The sequence below is a fragment of the Hippichthys cyanospilos genome, chromosome 11 (assembly GCF_059441005.1).
Source record: "Hippichthys cyanospilos isolate Australia breed blue-spotted pipefish chromosome 11, RoL_Hcya_1.0, whole genome shotgun sequence".
NCBI lineage: Eukaryota > Metazoa > Chordata > Actinopteri > Syngnathiformes > Syngnathidae > Hippichthys > Hippichthys cyanospilos.
This window is the reverse complement of record NC_142379.1, coordinates 11,894,728-11,911,718: the sequence shown is the minus strand read 5'-3', so window position 1 is coordinate 11,911,718 and position 16,991 is coordinate 11,894,728. Positions and strand designations below refer to the sequence as shown.

Below are 16,991 nucleotides of genomic sequence, written 5' to 3'. Positions count from 1 at the left end.
TGTTCCTATTATATTACTAATGTTACCATGTCCATCGAAATTATATTTGTAAAGATATTATTTCTTTGACCAACCAGACTTGAAATTTTTCATCACAAGACCAGTTGGGGACATCACTCTTTTTCATTCTTTTGATTGGTTGGTCAGAGTAAAACATGTCACAGGTGCACCAAAACAAACATTTCAGATAATTGGCACCAGATAAATAACACTGCTCAAACGTGCTCCATGACAGTATTTTCCATTTTTGGGAAGCATTCACGGTTTCTTTACTTGTGACGTGATAGTGGTGGTGTTATGACATACATTAGAATAGATTCATCCCCAATGAGGTTTCAGGTACCAATTGCATGATGGTGCACCACTGATTAAATGACGTCCAGAGTAGAAAAGACATCTCTCTCAACATATACACAAGCACATACCCATGTATGTAACATCAATGTTTATTTGTTTCTTTATATATTTACAAAATCCAAACATCAAGTGCCCTATGAAACATGATGTTGCTTCATTCCTTAAACATGTAAATTATTTTGACTTTGAACCTCACCTCAGGCATGCTGATATTTAAGTTTGGATGTTTTTGTACTCTTTAACACCTCAAAATGCCACCTCATGACATAAAACCCTTGACGAATAGAAAAGTAGTAATTAGTGTCAAGTGAAACATGTTGGCGTAGTACATTTCGACTGGTCTTAGACCTTTTTATGCTGGGAAGGAGAAAAATTTCTCATGGATGGTTTGCAGACAAGAAAGTAATTGTGTACATTTTTACTCTGCAAAATAATGAATGGGAGGTCTCATTATCGCTTGGCAAGCTTCCAAACAAGTGCATTTTCAGTGCATTTTTAAAATACCTAATTCTCTCCCATCCTCAGAGCCATTTATTTTATTTTTGTGTGTGTGTGTGTGTGTTTTGGGTTCTTATTTTGCAGTGTTTCAATTATTGCTATACAGAATTCTAAACATTTGGCGGGTATTTCACTTATACCGGGATTTTCAAAATTAGTAGGTGATAATTAAGGTCCAAGCCCTACTGTAGAGCAGGTGTTTACTATTGTGCAAAAAAAAAAAAAGAAGAAAAAGCTTCATTTGGATGAGCTGACATTCATTCATGAAAACAAACCAAAGAACAACGACATGAAAACACTTTAAACATGTGACAGAGGTTGAAAAAGCAAAGTAAAACGCTCAGTTGGAGGGAGTTTCCATGGAGCGAAGCATCCCTCACGCACTCGCTGGCTGTCCTTTGTAAACACACCTGTTGCAATGTCCTCTGGGAAAACCCCCAAAACAACAGCAGCTGTTTTCCATGCCTTCAGCAACATGACCTCGGTGGCAGACGTCCAACGTCCAATCAACATCACTTGGGTCCCGACACGTGCCTATCCGTCTCAAAATAAATTAATCCTTTTCAAAAGTCACTATTTCAATGGAAGATGTATATACACTATTATTAATGACGTCAACTGTTGGCGAATCATGGTTTGATTCCAACATGGCGATGGTGACTTCCCAGAGTTCCTGCTTAAATCTCCTTTTCACCATCAGTGTTCCCAAAGCGGGATTCTTCCATGTGCTCCTGCAATTCTTGTCATCTTCTAGCTACACTTGCAGGACTTGACAATCATATTGGAAAGTTGCTCCACCTAAAATTCAAATAAAGTCATGGAATACAGCACATAGGTGCACTTTGAAAATGAAGATGTTGCACAGACTGACCTTGTGTTGCCTGCCAACATAGTAGAGAATTGGAAGGGGCTCCAGGGCCTGGGGGACACAGCACGGCTGGGCCGACGCTCCGGGATTGTGGTGCTTATACAGGGCCAGAATCTGTAGGCAAGCCAACTTTATTTGTATAGAACGTGTACACACATCTATACGGCTTTACAGAGGTAAATCAATTATGGTTTAATAACATGATGGTCCTTGAATTTTGAAAACACATGTCTTGTAAATTTGACATCCCCCATTGTTGAGTGACAAAGGTTTTTCTGCATTGCTACATACAATCAGAGAAGATTCGAAGTCATCTCGAGCATGGTAATCCGCAAAAACTGAATCAAGGCAATTGGACTTTTACTGGTTGCCGAGGACTCTCCTGCCAAGGGATTTTCTCACTCTGAGAAAATGTGCTCACATGGAAGCCATTTTGCCACAAGTTGACATGAAGAATTCTTTGTAAAATTCATAGAAAATCACCAATGTTTTATCTCTTGTAAGCTACTTGCAGAACAGGCCTGCGGGCATCTCATGTGATCTTTGGGGGCTACCTGATTCCCACGGGCACCACGTTGGTGACCCCTGCTCTAGAAATTCAGTGATGTTTAATTCCTCACTCATGCAGTACCTACTTGAAAAGATTCAGTCAGAAATGAACAGCAGAACCAATCTTTAAGGTTCTTGTGGAAAGTACTACCCACTTTCCAAGGGTCTTCTTTTGACCCTGATAAATGACCCTCTAACTAAATGTACACAATAGTATCTGTTGTACAAATACACAATAGTTCTCCAAAAGACCGGTAGTATGGTTCCTGCGGTCAAAATTGCCTATTACCAAATAAAAGTCCCTGATCGCAGCCAGTAAATTCTGATTGTTCCTGAACTTTGGGCAACAGTGCTGAACAAATCTATGTAAAGCACAATTACATTTATCTGCCATTTTAATGTAGTGAAAATAAGCAGATTTTTTATTCACAGAGGCAAAGCACAATGAAATGCATACTTCACCACAAGGTGATCAGAAGTGAACAGTTTCTGCTGTTGAGCCATACCTGCGAGTATTTATTCTCAGCATTCCAGATGTAGGTGCAGGAACCCATGCAGTAATTAGCATGGTAACCAGTCGGCCGGTGGATCCACTTCCAGCCCAAATCTTTTCTGAAGTCGATGTAGAGGCTTCTTACGCAGCAAGTCTCCGTCTGTCTGCATTGGAAACATCACTTCAGATTTACTTTATTGTAACCCTTTTTTTTTTCTCGTAAAATATCTGCCTCGGTTTAAGAAGTTTGGAAAAAATTGGTGTAGTAGATTTGGACTCTATTCCTGCGCATCGTGGAACAGGACGTTGACTTACGCCGAACAGGTGTCTCGTGTGTCTATGGAGCGTCTTTTTCGTGAGCTAAGTTGGCCACTGGCACTTTGTGGGATGGACATAGTCAGGATGAAGGGTGGCTGCTGGGTTATCTGCTTTAGCATTCCAATGTCGCTTCTGTCTCTGTCGATCCCGGAGATGGAAAAGCTGAAAGTGGCGTCCGCGCTCCTCTGACTGCATTCGCAGAAGAGACGAAGTTCGAATCCCTGCTCGTTCTCTGCAAGGACAGGCATTCCAAATGTAAGTTTTGACCAGGGCTCTAATCAGCTCACACGTACACATCTCAAATCTTCACCTTCAGGTTGGCCGTTACTGTGGTAAACATCAAGTCCCCACTAACAAATTTATTCTTTTTGTTCAATCAATCTTTGTGATGGAGATCCTGTTTATTACTGTGGAATGGCACCGGCAGCTTGAAAAGCCTTCAGTGGCCTTATTTTTGACATGAAAAAAAATTCCTTCAAATCATGATGACACAAACTCACTGTTGCCTTGGAGCCACTCCTGTAAGGTCTCTGTTACATCAAATGAGAGCCACTTGTCCTTCCACTGGTTGGTGATGAAGCGGGATGCCAGGTAGCGAGCTGTTGGGCCTATGCCGCGGTACAGCTCCACCCGCTCCTCGGTGGGGATGGTGGGTTGCTTGATGAGCATCCGCAGCTCGGCGGTGGTCAACAGGCGAAAATCGCCTACGCTGCTCCGAATCTCAGAGACGTTGAAGGATAACGAGACGCGTTTGGAGGTCTTGGTGGTCTCGGAGTAGTTTTTCTCTGAAGGATTTAAAAGAAATGGTTAGCTTGGTACGTCAAAACAATACATGGATGTGACAAGGAGAGAGACGTTTGATATTATATTCAAATATTGTATCATTTCGTTTGGATGAGACAAACTTTTCCTGTTCATAAAGCAGATAAACTCCAGGATGCTTTACTTTGCTTTATTTGTCATTTATGGTACAGTATGTAATTGTAGTTTACCGGTTCATCATATTTAATGCCCTCGGAATATTTAACGACTGTATCTACAAAGGCCGTATTTAGTGCTAAAAATTCATGCAATGTGCCTAATATATCATATGTCTCGCGTTCACGGTCTGCACTTCCAATGTATGATACAGTGTTTACATTTGGTAACATTGGAGGGTTCAAATGTACGCATGACATAACATAACTGTTTTTCATCGCCAATGTCTTTCCCAGCTGCGCACACACATTAGCAAAATTGAATAAGCTCACGCATGCCGAGTGTGACGGCAGCCAAATAGGAATCGATTCCACCTGCGGCAATGTTGAGCGTAAAGAAAGAGGGTTTTGTTTTCTTACTTCTATTTTTTGGGGGGGGATGGTGGAAGCACCCCCACCAATCCCTGCTTCCCTTCAGAGGTCGACATAATACAGAAACTAACCATAAATCAGGGGTGTCCAAAATTTGGTCCATGGGTCATTCATTTGTGGCACACTACATGATTTTTGTTTTTATGTGACACCACACATGGCATGCATCAAAAGGACCAATATTGTAAAACATTTTCTCAAACTAACTTGAACATTTAATAAAAGTTGAATGTTATAAAACATTGTAAACATTCCAAAAATGAATAAATAAATAACTCCATTAAAATTTTGATATTCAGCTAACAATTTGAATGTTACATAATAGCACAGACACTTTCAAAATTATAAATTAAAAAGTAACGCAACTTAAACATTAAAAAACTCACATTTTTTGTTATATTTTTGTCATTTTTCATGTAAACAATGTGAATAAACATTCTTAAGACAGTTCTTTCTTTTTAATTAAGAACAAATTTAAATGTTATTAGGCAGCACACTCTTTAAAATCTATAACATAGATGTAGCCAAGGTTTAAAGTTACAAAATAGTCCACTCTTTTTCCTATTTTTAAGCATGTTGCCCTCAGCGAAATAAACCATTTGGACATCCCTGCCATAAATCGAAATGACTGAAGGGATGAAACGGAGCAGAAATGAGTGAAGGTGATCTGGAAAAGCACAACGTGGTTTAAGAAGAAGAATGTATGTGGGATTAGTAGTAAAGTAAGGGGGAGGGGTCGACAAAGGTGGATGGGAGGGGGCTTTGCGGTGGAATGTTTATCGATGCTGCTTGGTTTTGGCCTTCGCCCAAAAGCCTCTATTTTGCTTGGGAATGCCAAAGCTATGATTCTCTTCTCCCTTCGTTTCACGCATACTTTCCGGACTTGGATCCGGCCCGTACCAGGATCACAGGTCCACTTCTTGTGTAACACTTTTACCAGAATTTGTGCTGGCGCTCTGACTTGAAGAAGCACGTCCAAAAAAGCCCAAAAGAAGCTTGCGGGGGGAAACCAAATGACTTTTTGGCAAGTGCTGCCCATGCCATTGGAGCTTCATACGATGAAAGCGAGTGGAGTGAGATAAATGTGCCAAGGGTTAGAGAAGTGAAGTGAAACAGGAAGTGAGGTCACTTCCGCTCTGAAACATATTGGCTACAATGTCAGTCCACACTTCTACTTTTTAATTAACAAACCAGACCTTTGATTGAACTTCTACATGGAACACAACTCTTGTTGCTTTTTTACTCCAAGCTTCACACGCGACGCCACAGGTGGAGGACTGAAATGACATGACTTGACTCGAGTCAGATTTAAGTCCACAATTTTAGGATTTGATAAATGCTTTGGGAAGGTTTATAAATAACTTGACTTGACTCGAACTCAAACAACAGAAGTACGACATTTAACTCAACTTGTTAACATTGATTTTTTTTTTAGAATACATTTTACTCTGGGTGGAAGACTTGTGTTTGATTCCGGCTTTGGCCACCCCTATGTGAAGTTTGCACGATCTGCATTGTACGTGGGTTTTCTCCGTGTACTCCATTTTTCTCTCATTCTAAGAGACATGCATGGTACGTATATTGGACACTCCAAATTGGCCTTATTTTAAATTTGTGAGTGTGAATTGTCATTGGTCTCTGTGTGGCTTGTGATTGGCTGGTAAAAAGCTCAGTGTACCCCACTTGCTACCCTAAGACAACCGGAATAATTAAGATGGATGGATGGATGAGCATTTTACTAAAAATAATAAACAATATTTGATTATCTTAGTGCAGGTAAATCGGACATTTTAGATAGTACAAAGTGCGAAGTGGTTTAGTTATGATTTTATTGAGCAAAATTTTATGACTTGACTTGATTTTGGCTGTGCAAAATCAGCGGGAATTAGTCCTACACTCAACACGGTGACTTTCACATATATGACTTACTCCCCAAAACAAAAAACTGACAAACAGAATAACACATGCACACACATGCTTGGGTGTGGGAGGATTTGAACACTGATCCACAGGTAAGCCGGGGACAGCTGTTTTGACAGGCAGGGAGCAGCTCTGTAATTACCAGTAGGAGGAAATAGATTCCAGGAGACAGATCCACCCTCCCATGCACCCTCACGTTATACCCCCAGTCCCCCAATTCTCGCCCTGGCATCACATATTACACATGCCACCATGGGGTAGCAGTTGAATCAAAATGTAGATTAAAAAAAAGGTTCAAAGGCGAATATTACCTGCACCAGAGTTCGAGACTCTTAAATACCAAGTCAAAATAATGTCCATTGTTTTACTGTATAAGTTTTAGTCAGGCAAGTCCCAGGTCCTTAAATTGGTAACCTAAATCTGACTTTACTTGAGCCCCGCGTGTTTATAAAAAAAATATATATATATATAAATAAAACAATTACATCCCGAAATTCACATCCCTCAAGAATGATGTGTGGAAAATGTTAGTCATCCAGTAAAAAGAAGAAAAAAACCCACACGTGACAAATTGAAAAAGAGGAGAGTTAATGAAAAGAACAGAAAGAGGTTAGCTGGTGTCCCACGCCCTCTGCCTCCTCCTGTGTTTTTCTTACAATTGCAAAATATTCCTCCACACGTACACTCACGCGGCTGGCCGGGGCCCAGCACAGGCCAGCGAGCATGAAGAGGGTTTGTTTTAAAAGGAAGCCGTGCCGAGGCCTGGACTGTTCTCTGGCATTCCACAGAGGTAGGAAACATGCGCTCCCCACGGGCACCGGACCTGAGTCACCCTGGAGATCTCGGCGGCCATCGGCCTGCCTTCCTTCCTGCCGAGCTGGCCCGTCACGCTCGCCAACATGCAAGCATGCTGATAGCCTGCTCAGGAAGCCTGGCGAGGAGGAATAACCCAGAGGTTGAGGGCCAAATTATGTGCGTTACTTGTGTGAACGGCGCGGTAGTGGGAAGTGACCAAGTATGAGCTATTTCGCCCAAAAATGTATTTATACATCTTTGCGAAGTCCGTTAAAGCACAGGTACTAAGTCGCAGTTTTTTTTTTTTTTTCAAATATTAGGGTGAAGGGGAAGTTCAAAAGAGTTTCTCTATAAATAGATAAATAAATGGGATTGGATATCTCAGACCTGAAAAAAAGATTGATTGTTAAATAGGTTTTTCGGGTATCAGTACTTGTATGATTTCTAATCGCTTTATTGTATGCTTTTTAAAAATGAGTCTAAGATAAAGTAAAAAATCTAGAAAGACGCAAATAGAAGGAAGTCAAGTGTGGTTGAGATCTTGAGGGTTTACATCTCTTCACAAAAAAAAAAACGATTCAATATGATTTTCGATATGCGGTGCGCAAAACTGATAAAGGACAGTTTGATTTCACGGTAATTCATTCGACTCAGTATGATTATGAGCCGATTTGATATGACATGGTTCAGTTTGAGAGGATGTTAAGCAGTTACTTTTTTGTTGTTGTTTTACATACATGTACATGAACTTGTCAAGACTGTAAATGTGCCATTTTTATCATGCCAAATCTCTCCAATAAGACAATTCATTATATGTCAATCTATTTAAAAATGGGATGATTTGGTTTGATTTGATTTGAATGCATTACCCCTCAAAAATAAGGTGACCCGAACTTGTGAAAAATCGTTCAGCAATTATCTTCACAAATGATAATACTTCCACCACCTCTGAAGAGGAGCTACATGGAAAGTGTCCATAAAAAGAAATGATTAAGAACAAGTGACAGGATATGCAAAGTAGAACCTGACGCTCAAATTACAGGAAACCCCCGATCCCTAAAGAGAAAATAAAACAGGGAATAAAACTGAGGGAAAGAGCGCACGTCATGTCTTCATTTCCCTGTCTGCTCTTTTCCATCCCAGCCCTAACAAAAAAAAAAAAATGAAAATTTTAAAAGCTCCTTTGTTCTCCTTCTGGATGGAGCCTTTCTTTTGAAGTGGTAGAGAAGGGCGGCGAACGTGGACGCTGCAATGACGCATACAAACAAATGAAGATGTGTTTATGGTCAAAGATTGCAAGGCCAGATGCTTGGTGGTGCTAATATGTAGAGCGTGTGATCTGGGAAGCCATCATGTTGCCTGGAGATATTGGGTGGAGATCAGAAGATCATTTATGGGCCAAATTACCTTTGAATCGTCGCCATCTAACATGAGGTGGTGCGTTGAAATCTGAGTATTCAACCAGATGCTCGATGATGACATGCAGTTGGCACGTTTTTACATTTTTCGCAGACTATGAACATCGAGAAGACACAAATGATTTTGATCATACCAAGGCATGACAGCAGATTAAAAAAAAAAAAACACAATTTAAAAAAAATGAAACAACTATGATTAGGGTGTTCACTGATTCTGATTCGTCTCATAAATTTGATTCTATGGAGGATAGCAGCTTTGGCTTCTTTCTCAGTTATTTGACAGTTGTGACCTAAAAATGTTGTTTTTCTTAGTTGCCCGGATTAGGCAAAAACTACACTGATTTATCCAGCATAAATTTAATTGCATTTCCAGGTAAAATGTTATTCTAGGAATTCATTGAATGTTCCAGTCCACTTGAATTGGGGCCAAATCGTGCAGTCATCCACTAGAGAGCTTGTTGAAGAAAAAAATGCTGTGTCTGTCAATTCACAAAACGCTCATTTATGCTACCTAAAGGACTGAAAAACTTTCCAAAAAATAATGATTTTCAGCATTCATGTTTACAATCTTTATCCTTGGCAGAGGTGTGTACTGTTATAATTGTCCAATTCTGACCCACAAGGTTCAGAAGATGGATCTGTGGTAGAAAAAACTTGCTGTGTGTTGCATCGCAATAGTGATTTACAGGGCTGGAGCGTAACAAAAACGTACATAATGTCATGATTATATAAATATTTTTTTCTAACAGTCACATGGACATCTTTAGAATTATGAGTGTTAAATAGATGTAAAACCACATTGTCGCTTACACTTAAAAATACACATCTATGTTCATGTTCACGCTGAGCACAAGACGTACCTGTTGAGATGTTTTGGTGCTTTTCCAGCTGCGAGAATGGAATGTGTTTGAAAGTAAAGCTCATATTTAGAAGTGGTGGAAATAAGTCTCATATGTTGAAGTCATAAGTAGGTCACAAGTTACTCTGGTAAATATAAAGGCAGCAAGCCTCTAAACAATTTGATTCAAGGCAGGTTTATGCAAGTTGTAAGTCAGGATTTATATTTGCAAATTATACACTCAACACTTTATTAGTCACTATCGTATCCGTACTTGCAACGCTTAGTGGGACTGACATGTTTACAAACATGTGTTTTAAATTTATTGTCTAACACTTTATTGCCATCTCAATGAGACATAAAACCGTCAAAGCTTACTTTGTTGGACCTGCTATTAGTCCAGTTAACTGGCTGCACTTGACTTTTTCATGATTTGATCAAACTTGAATCGTCTTCAGAGCGCCATCAATACTTGCATCATTAAGTGGCCTTTAGACTCCACATGCTTGTGTTGCTACATTCACACACAATACATGAAAATAACTTCTTTTGGAAACTAACACAATGGAAACGCTAATTCTGAGATGGACACCATAAGTCAAAGTCAAGTCGATCCCCACATAAAATAAGTAAAGTTGGTCCCTTGTGTCAAACTCAAGTCTGACTTGATAGTCACCAGACTCGAGTCTACCACGTCTAATATTTATTCAGAAGATTCATCACTATATCAGCTAGATTTTATAAGGTCAAGGAACAATGTAGTACTCACTGGTCATGTTAAACTTGTGCAGCACCTTGGCAAAGTACTCCTCCTCCTCTTGCTCGGTGGAGATGTTCATCTGGATCTCAGTCTGCTGCTCCCTTAGCATCTCCTTGGTGCTGTTGTAGAGCGACATCAGCGTGGAGGGGATCTCCTCCTCGTCTCCCTCCTGGTCCTCCTCGGGCTCCTTGGGCAGCCGCAGCTTGCTGAGGATCTGACTCCTGATGGCCTCGATGCGCTTCTTCTTCACCATCTCCAAGTCCAGAGTCTTGCAGGTGGACATGCAGCTCCCACGGGCCACCATGTAGACAGCCACCACGATCAGAAGCGCCAGCTTCATGGCGCGCCGTTGAAGATGTCCCTCGGCCGAGTCCTGCCTCCTTGCTTCTTTCCTGGCAGGCCTGGATAGCTTGGATGAAGTGAATCACGGGCGGAATGGTCCGCCTGACGCAAGGTGTTTACCCTCAGGGAGAACAATTAAAGCAGTGTGAAGCGTCTCGGAGGTTCAGGACTGTGAATAGCTCCTAACATTTGGGTCTTCCAAAGGGCGGGCTACTGGAAGCCCCTGACTCAGCAAGGCAGGTAACACAATGACGTGTGAGCTGTCAAAAGCCTTACACTCACACACGAACAGACGCCAATATTTGGATAACCTACGCGCGCTCTATTCGGACCTTCTCCTTGCGGACGGCCGCTCTCCCTCCATGTGTCAGTCCAGCGTTGTTCAGCACACCAGGCAGTTTCTCTTCACATGTTTTTAAAAACAGTCAGCCAAGCAAAAACACCACTTCCTCTGCTCCTTAACACATCTCAGCACACCACGCCGAGCTATTCAACGCACTGTCAGGTCCAATTAGACTAGACTGGGGAGCCCAGAAACGGGCGATCGGATGAGCTTTGGCAGAGTTGTGAATGGTTTCTCGTAAAAGTCACTCACAAGCTGGAGTCCAGGCCATTATGAAAGTGATCTTCTCCCATTTTTGAACAACGGCTGCATGTGACCTGCTCTAGATTCACGTATATCCTCCGTCGCAATGGCTGAATATGCTCTTTCCCGAACTCTGACACCTTCTTTTCCAGACTCAGCAGCAGCGGCGCTGGGGGTGTGGGGGGGCGTCCGTGCGTGTCCTCCGTCTATCCATGCATTTGACATCCACCTCAGTTTTGTTGCATCTCCGCCTCCCGTGACACGGCTTGTTCTACACGCCTCTTTTATGGGGGGGCTGGAAGGGGGACTACTTTCTGCCTCTGCCTGTCACAACTTGCTGGTGACAAACTGATTTGTGGGATCTTGTGAGCTCAGCTAACTTTTCACCCCACCCTGTGCCTCCTCTCACTCTCGAGCCTTTTCTGGTTCCTGTTACTCGTCTAATCGAGCGCAGCGCTCCCCGCCCAGGAAATGAGGCTAACGGTTGCTGTGTAAAACATCTGCTCTGCTGCCGCCGCCTTCTTCGCATAGTGCGGAGGCTTAACTGAATGATTGGCATCGCCGGTGGCCGTAGCTCCGGCCTGATTCGACTGTGGGTCGGCCTCATGGCTGACATGTCAACAAGCTGTGCGCGGCGCAGGCGTCTCGATGACTGACCGCCACATTTTCGTGGTGCCTGTGAAACTCCAACGTTTGCCAGGCCAGGGAACCTAAAGGCCCTGGTATAAAAATGGAGCCTTAGTTAAAAAAAAAAAAAGATGACAATGCTGGGCCTGATTCGGCCCGCTCTCTGATACTGCTACTTTTACTAGGCTAGGTATGGTAGGTTTTGTCAGATTCGGTTAGGTAAGTGGGGTTCATAAGTAGGTAAGTAAGTAGGTACAGTAGGTAGGCTCTAGGTCGGGAGGTCGTGTTTTAGTCCAGAATCACAAACAACCGATGCCAAAGCATTATCGAGACTAGAATATATCGAGACAGAGACAAGACCAAAACATTTGGAGGTCAAGACCAAGACACGACTGTGACTTTTGGAAGTCAAGCCCAAGACAAGATAGACTTACATTTGCAACAAAACTAAATTTTATGTTTTTTTTTTTTTTTTAAATAGTACAATGAAAACATCTTAAATAGAAGCAAATTTGTTGGTACCTTATACGAACTATGCGACTTCTCACTGATTTCAATACTATTGACCTGGTCAAGGCAAGAGTGAGTAAAAATGCCTTTGATTTCCAGACATAAGACCGAAACCTTGAGATCTACAAAACCAATAGGTTGGTTAAGTTAAGGGTAAGTTTTTTTCTTTCAGTTTGAAATATTTTAAGAAATTGCTTCTGCGGTAATGTTCTAGATCAATTCACGTTTAGTATTTATTGATTTAATATATTTTTTCAACATCAAATGATTCAGTTAGTCAACGCTTTTTCTAGTTTAAATAAGGATCGACGTTTAAAAAAATTGAAGGCACTAAGTTGTTTTTTTTCACTTCTGTAACCAGTGTAAACCCTGTAAAAAGTTAACATTTGATTTATGTTGCTTCTGTTTTTTGTTATGTTAGAAAGAATCCAATTTTAGACATACACATTTTGTAGATAATGACCTTATTTATACTCACTACAGCGAGGGGAGGGTGGTCTCTTTCCCGGGGTGAGGTTTGCAAAAAATAATTGAGAAGCACTGAGGGATAGTTGAAGTAGGTGTTGTCATGGAACTAGGGCTTTTTAGGTTTACGTTTTTAGTTTTGTATTAGATGGGTTGGGAAAGTTTTGTTACATATGCCATCCCAAAGTAATTCATTCTCTTTTGATTTTCTGAAAATACACATTGTTTGTGATGCTTACAGTACATGGTTACATACGTACAGCCGATGTATCGAGTATACAGTATCTTTTTCAGTGTATGCTTGTATAAATTCTTGTATTTGTGGTAAAAAAAAAAAAAAAAAAATCAACGGGCACTTGCCAATGTCACTTTGTAACAACACACTTGAATTGGTTTTGAATTTGACATAGGTTTTCCTCCTACAAAATGAAGAAACAAACCGCTTCCATGCCTTGGAGTTGTAAATCACCCATGAAAGTAACCAGGGAGCATTTTATAAAGTGATTCATCAAGGAAACAGAGCAACTCAATCGACTTTGAAGGACATACACTACTACGTTGCCATCCACCGCTGTTTGATGTGGCACTTTTTGGGGGGAAGGCTGGTCTGGCTGCCTTTTCCCATGAGTGTCACTTGTCATCTCTCAACTGTAAAGAATGAGCCATTCATCAGCTGCTGACACTGAATAGTTGTCTTTAACAGCAGGAAAGGCGAGACAAAATCCCCTAAAACATCCAACGCAACACAAACAGAAAGACAAAGATGATACACACAACATTTCCACTGAGTCAACAGACGATGCGTGACAGTAAACAAATTATTTCCATTCCCATCGAAGTATGTTTGACATTATCTCTGCATATTGGCATGTACAATTAAATAATTGTCACACGTGAGTATGACGCTAGAATACACTACCCAAATATAGAACATTTTGGTCATCCATACGATGATGCCTATGCAGACAAATACGTTACACCAAGCCACGACTCACTAAAAACTACCTAATTATCATTTTCACGTGATTAAAAATGTTGTTAACCGACTTAAATTTCTGCTCTTCTCAGATGTTGTGGAGTAAAATTGTTGCTTTAAATTTCAAAATTTTAGTCGCCTAGTCCAGTGTATTATGTAGTTATACACTGCCCTCTAGTGGGATAAAAAGAGGTAGCACCTCCTGTTTCGTTTTGCTGTGCAGGACTAGCAAGCAGATGCTACCAATGAGGAAAATAAAAACAATTGAAAATGAACCTGAGGTTATGCAAAGTGTTTTATCCCAACTGTTCTTACGTTTTGTACAGTTGTAATCAAGAACAATAACTTAAAAGAAGTTTAAAGAGCATTTGATATTTTAATTAATCATTGACATTGCATTTCAATATAGGAAAATAAGTAAAACCATTAAAATGTATAGCACACAAAAGCTAAACAAAACAATAATCTGAAATATAATTAATATAAAAAATATAATTCGATTAGTTATATGGAAAAAATGTGTCAAATCCACGTAAAAGGCTACGTGAATGGAACTTGTGCGCCAATTGCGCACTCTATGCGTTGTTTCTAGGAAGCAGCCCCCAAACGGCGTCCATTTGTTTGCCACTTTTTGTGTGTATGTTGACAGCGACGAAGAAAACTTAATCAAGCTTTTGCCACTGGGAAGGACGAGCGAGAGGCGGGCGGAGCAAAAAGACAGCCGTGCACTGTGCACTTCGCTTCGGTGGGAAGGGAGTTTGGAAGGTAGACGTCAAGTCATCCATCAACTCGCTTGGTTGTGACTCATCCATGCAGCGGGCGGGTGAGAGCACGTTTCAATCTAATTGCGCGTTCTTTTAATCATTTGAGACATATTAGCTGTGATCATGCAAATGCAATGAAAGTTTCAAAGGTGTGTGATTTTGTCTGAACCTGTTATTTCCAATCTCTTTAGAAATACAGTATATAAATGACATTCTGTCCACAGCAAATGTTACCCATTGACGCGCCGTGATCACTTTTGTCCAATTGAAAGCTATGTAAAGTATTTTGTTTGTGTACGTGTATTACGTGTACGTGTCTATTTAAGACTTTTTTTTTTAATTTACATAATTCATTTTTAGGCGAAGAAGTAAGTTTATGTAATGCTGTATTATTACCAGCGATTCAATCTCTCGCTCTCGTTTTTTTTTTTTTAAAGGCTTAGTTCTCTAAATACAACTGTAATAATTATGATACAATGGTGTGGTTTGCTAAGTCAGTCCTCAACCAGTGGAGAAGGGCCCTCTGGCAGCGCGGATGACACTAAGGAAAATGCTTTTTTGTGTGTAATTGCAACAAATTGCATCTTTTTGAAATTTTATTTCAGGCACTTTGATGCACTTAAATCTTTTTTTCTGTTTTAGAGTGACCTGTAACCTGTATAAACAATGTAAAAATGTAGTTAACATTTGTTAAAAGTTGATTTATATTGATTTTTTCTTCTTTCTTTTACTTCCTATTAATTATCATGTCTTATTAAACACAGATTTCATTTCTCCAGGAGTTATCCAGTCACAGCTAAATGGAAAAATACGAGAAACTGGCCAAAATCGGAGAAGGTTCTTACGGCGTGGTGTTCAAATGCAGGAACAGAGACACCGACCAAATCGTTGCCATTAAAAAGTTTGTGGAATCTGAAGACGATCCCATGATCAAGAAAATTGCTCTAAGGGAAATTCGCATGCTGAAGGTGAGCAGATGATTAACTACAACATCAGATACCGAAAAGGGTGCTGCGTTTCTCGCATTTTACAGTTTACAGTTGTACACCAAAATGAAACTGGTGTCTGCTTCTAACATTTTCAAACTTTTAGGGGGAGATGTAGCCCCTGTCACCATCATGTACTGTAGTCCACGTTGTCCATCATGGTTGACGCCAGATCCTCTGCTTGTCCTCTTGCAGCAATTGAAACACGTTAACCTGGTCAACCTGCTGGAGGTCTTTCGCAGGAAACGACGCCTTCACCTGGTCTTTGACTTCTGTGAGCAGACTGTTCTAACCGAGCTGGAAAAATACCCTCGAGGGTGAGTAACCCGCTACGATCAGATTTTCGGAAAGCCATCTGTGTCTTTTTCGCTTCTTGGTACGAAGAACGCAATATTTAATTTCTTCATGTCACTAAACCATTTTGAACCATAGTGCATGCTAGGTTTATGGGAAAAATTGTTACAATCACATAAGAGTCAAAAGCTAAATTGAGTGATATTATTTTATGCCAATCCCCCATTTTTAAACATGCACCTGTTTAAAAATGATACAGCATAATAATGTATTCAATCTAAATGTGGAGTCGGAGGGCCGTAATGTATACTTGAGTGCACGTGGAAACCTGATTATCAAAACTAACGTCACACACAAGTCGGGTGTTTCAGGCCGTGCGACCTTTTTTTCCCCACGGGGCCGCACGGCAGAAACTGTAGCTGCTTTTGGTAACAAATGCGCTTGCTGCCTGTCAGGACAGGCCAAGGGTCGTTACCATGGTGATGAACAGCGCTCCATTTTTTCGAATAGAGTACAAAATATATGCAGTGCTCCTCCAGTTGAGTGATTCCAAACTTCTGTGCTGTTAAACGTAGTGATGTTGGATGTCCTGATATACTGATGCGCTAGTGTAAAGTGTTTTTGATAAGCATTGTCATTTTTCCACAGCATGAATAAAGAAGAGGCTGAAGACGAGATCTAGAATACTTATTCACAGTTTTCTGGCTGCAAGAGTGTTTTGAAAATAAGTTGATTAAATGAATAAGTAAAAAAAAAACATGTTTTAAATTCCATCTCTTTATTCAAAATAGGACATTATTTCAAATGAACATGACAGAAAATATAAACCAACTGTGATGAAGTAAATATAAGTTACTATTTTGTGGTTCACTGGAAGTGTGATTAGCATGCCCGCCTCACAGTTAAATTCCAGCTCGCTCCAGCATTCCTGTAAGGAGTTTGCATGTTCTCCCCGAGCCTGCACGGGTTCTTTCCAGGCACTCAAGCTTCCTCGCTGTTAATGTTCCCTCTGTCGTCCTTCCAGCGTTCCAGAGGCTCAGCTGAAGAGCATTGTGTGGCAGACGCTACAGGCCGTCAACTTCTGCCACAAGCACAATGTCAGTAGACACCAGAGAAATCTACAAAATGACTTGTTGGACGCGTTCTGGAGTGTTTGGTTTTCACCCTATCCGCTACCACTGTATTTGTAGACACACTATTTGACTTAGTTTCATTGCTTATTGGCAGAGATGATGCAATTTAAGTCTGATTCAAGTCATGTGACTCCAGTCCCCGGCC

At 40.8% G+C, this 16,991-nt stretch overlaps 2 protein-coding genes across 6 annotated transcripts in view; one reads left to right on the top strand and one right to left on the bottom strand.

Moving 5' to 3' along the window:
• The window catches only part of LOC148415921 (cyclin-dependent kinase-like 1), a 35,309-nt gene that overhangs the window by 15,177 nt on the left and 3,141 nt on the right, over positions 1 to 16,991 (top strand). For 3 of the 5 annotated variants that reach the window (XM_088426876.1, XM_088426879.1, XM_088426875.1), the window contains 4 exons: positions 14,319 to 14,492; positions 15,213 to 15,401; positions 15,615 to 15,736; positions 16,738 to 16,810. In XM_088426876.1, the coding sequence (XP_088283002.1) occupies positions 15,234 to 15,401; positions 15,615 to 15,736; positions 16,738 to 16,810 (363 nt within the window). In that variant the 5' untranslated portion in view covers positions 14,319 to 14,492; positions 15,213 to 15,233. Of the gene's footprint in view, positions 1 to 14,267; positions 14,493 to 15,197; positions 15,402 to 15,614; positions 15,737 to 16,737; positions 16,811 to 16,991 lie in introns of those variants that run through there. The other 2 variants (XM_088426877.1, XM_088426878.1) reach the window with 2 other exon arrangements.
• tgfb1a (transforming growth factor, beta 1a) lies at positions 431 to 11,484 on the bottom strand. Its single transcript, XM_088428226.1, has 6 exons — positions 10,173 to 11,484; positions 3,584 to 3,868; positions 3,081 to 3,315; positions 2,779 to 2,929; positions 1,727 to 1,837; positions 431 to 1,653 (listed from the first exon to the last, which is right to left on the bottom strand). Exons 1-6 carry the CDS (start codon positions 10,501 to 10,503, stop codon positions 1,606 to 1,608), a joined length of 1,161 nt encoding a protein of 386 aa, XP_088284352.1. The 5' UTR covers positions 10,504 to 11,484; the 3' UTR covers positions 431 to 1,605.

Excerpts from the sequence above, each read along its gene's own strand:
- tgfb1a (XM_088428226.1), bottom strand. The coding sequence starts at position 10,503 with ATGAAGCTGGCGCTTCTGATCGTGGTGGCTGTCTACATGGTGGCCCGT. Across the intron at positions 3,869-10,172 it reads GCACAAGTTTAACATGACCA|AGAAAAACTACTCCGAGACC; the intron begins GTGAGTACTACA and ends TAAATCCTTCAG. Across the intron at positions 1,838-2,778 it reads CTGAGAATAAATACTCGCAG|ATTCTGGCCCTGTATAAGCA; the intron begins GTATGGCTCAAC and ends GCTTGCCTACAG.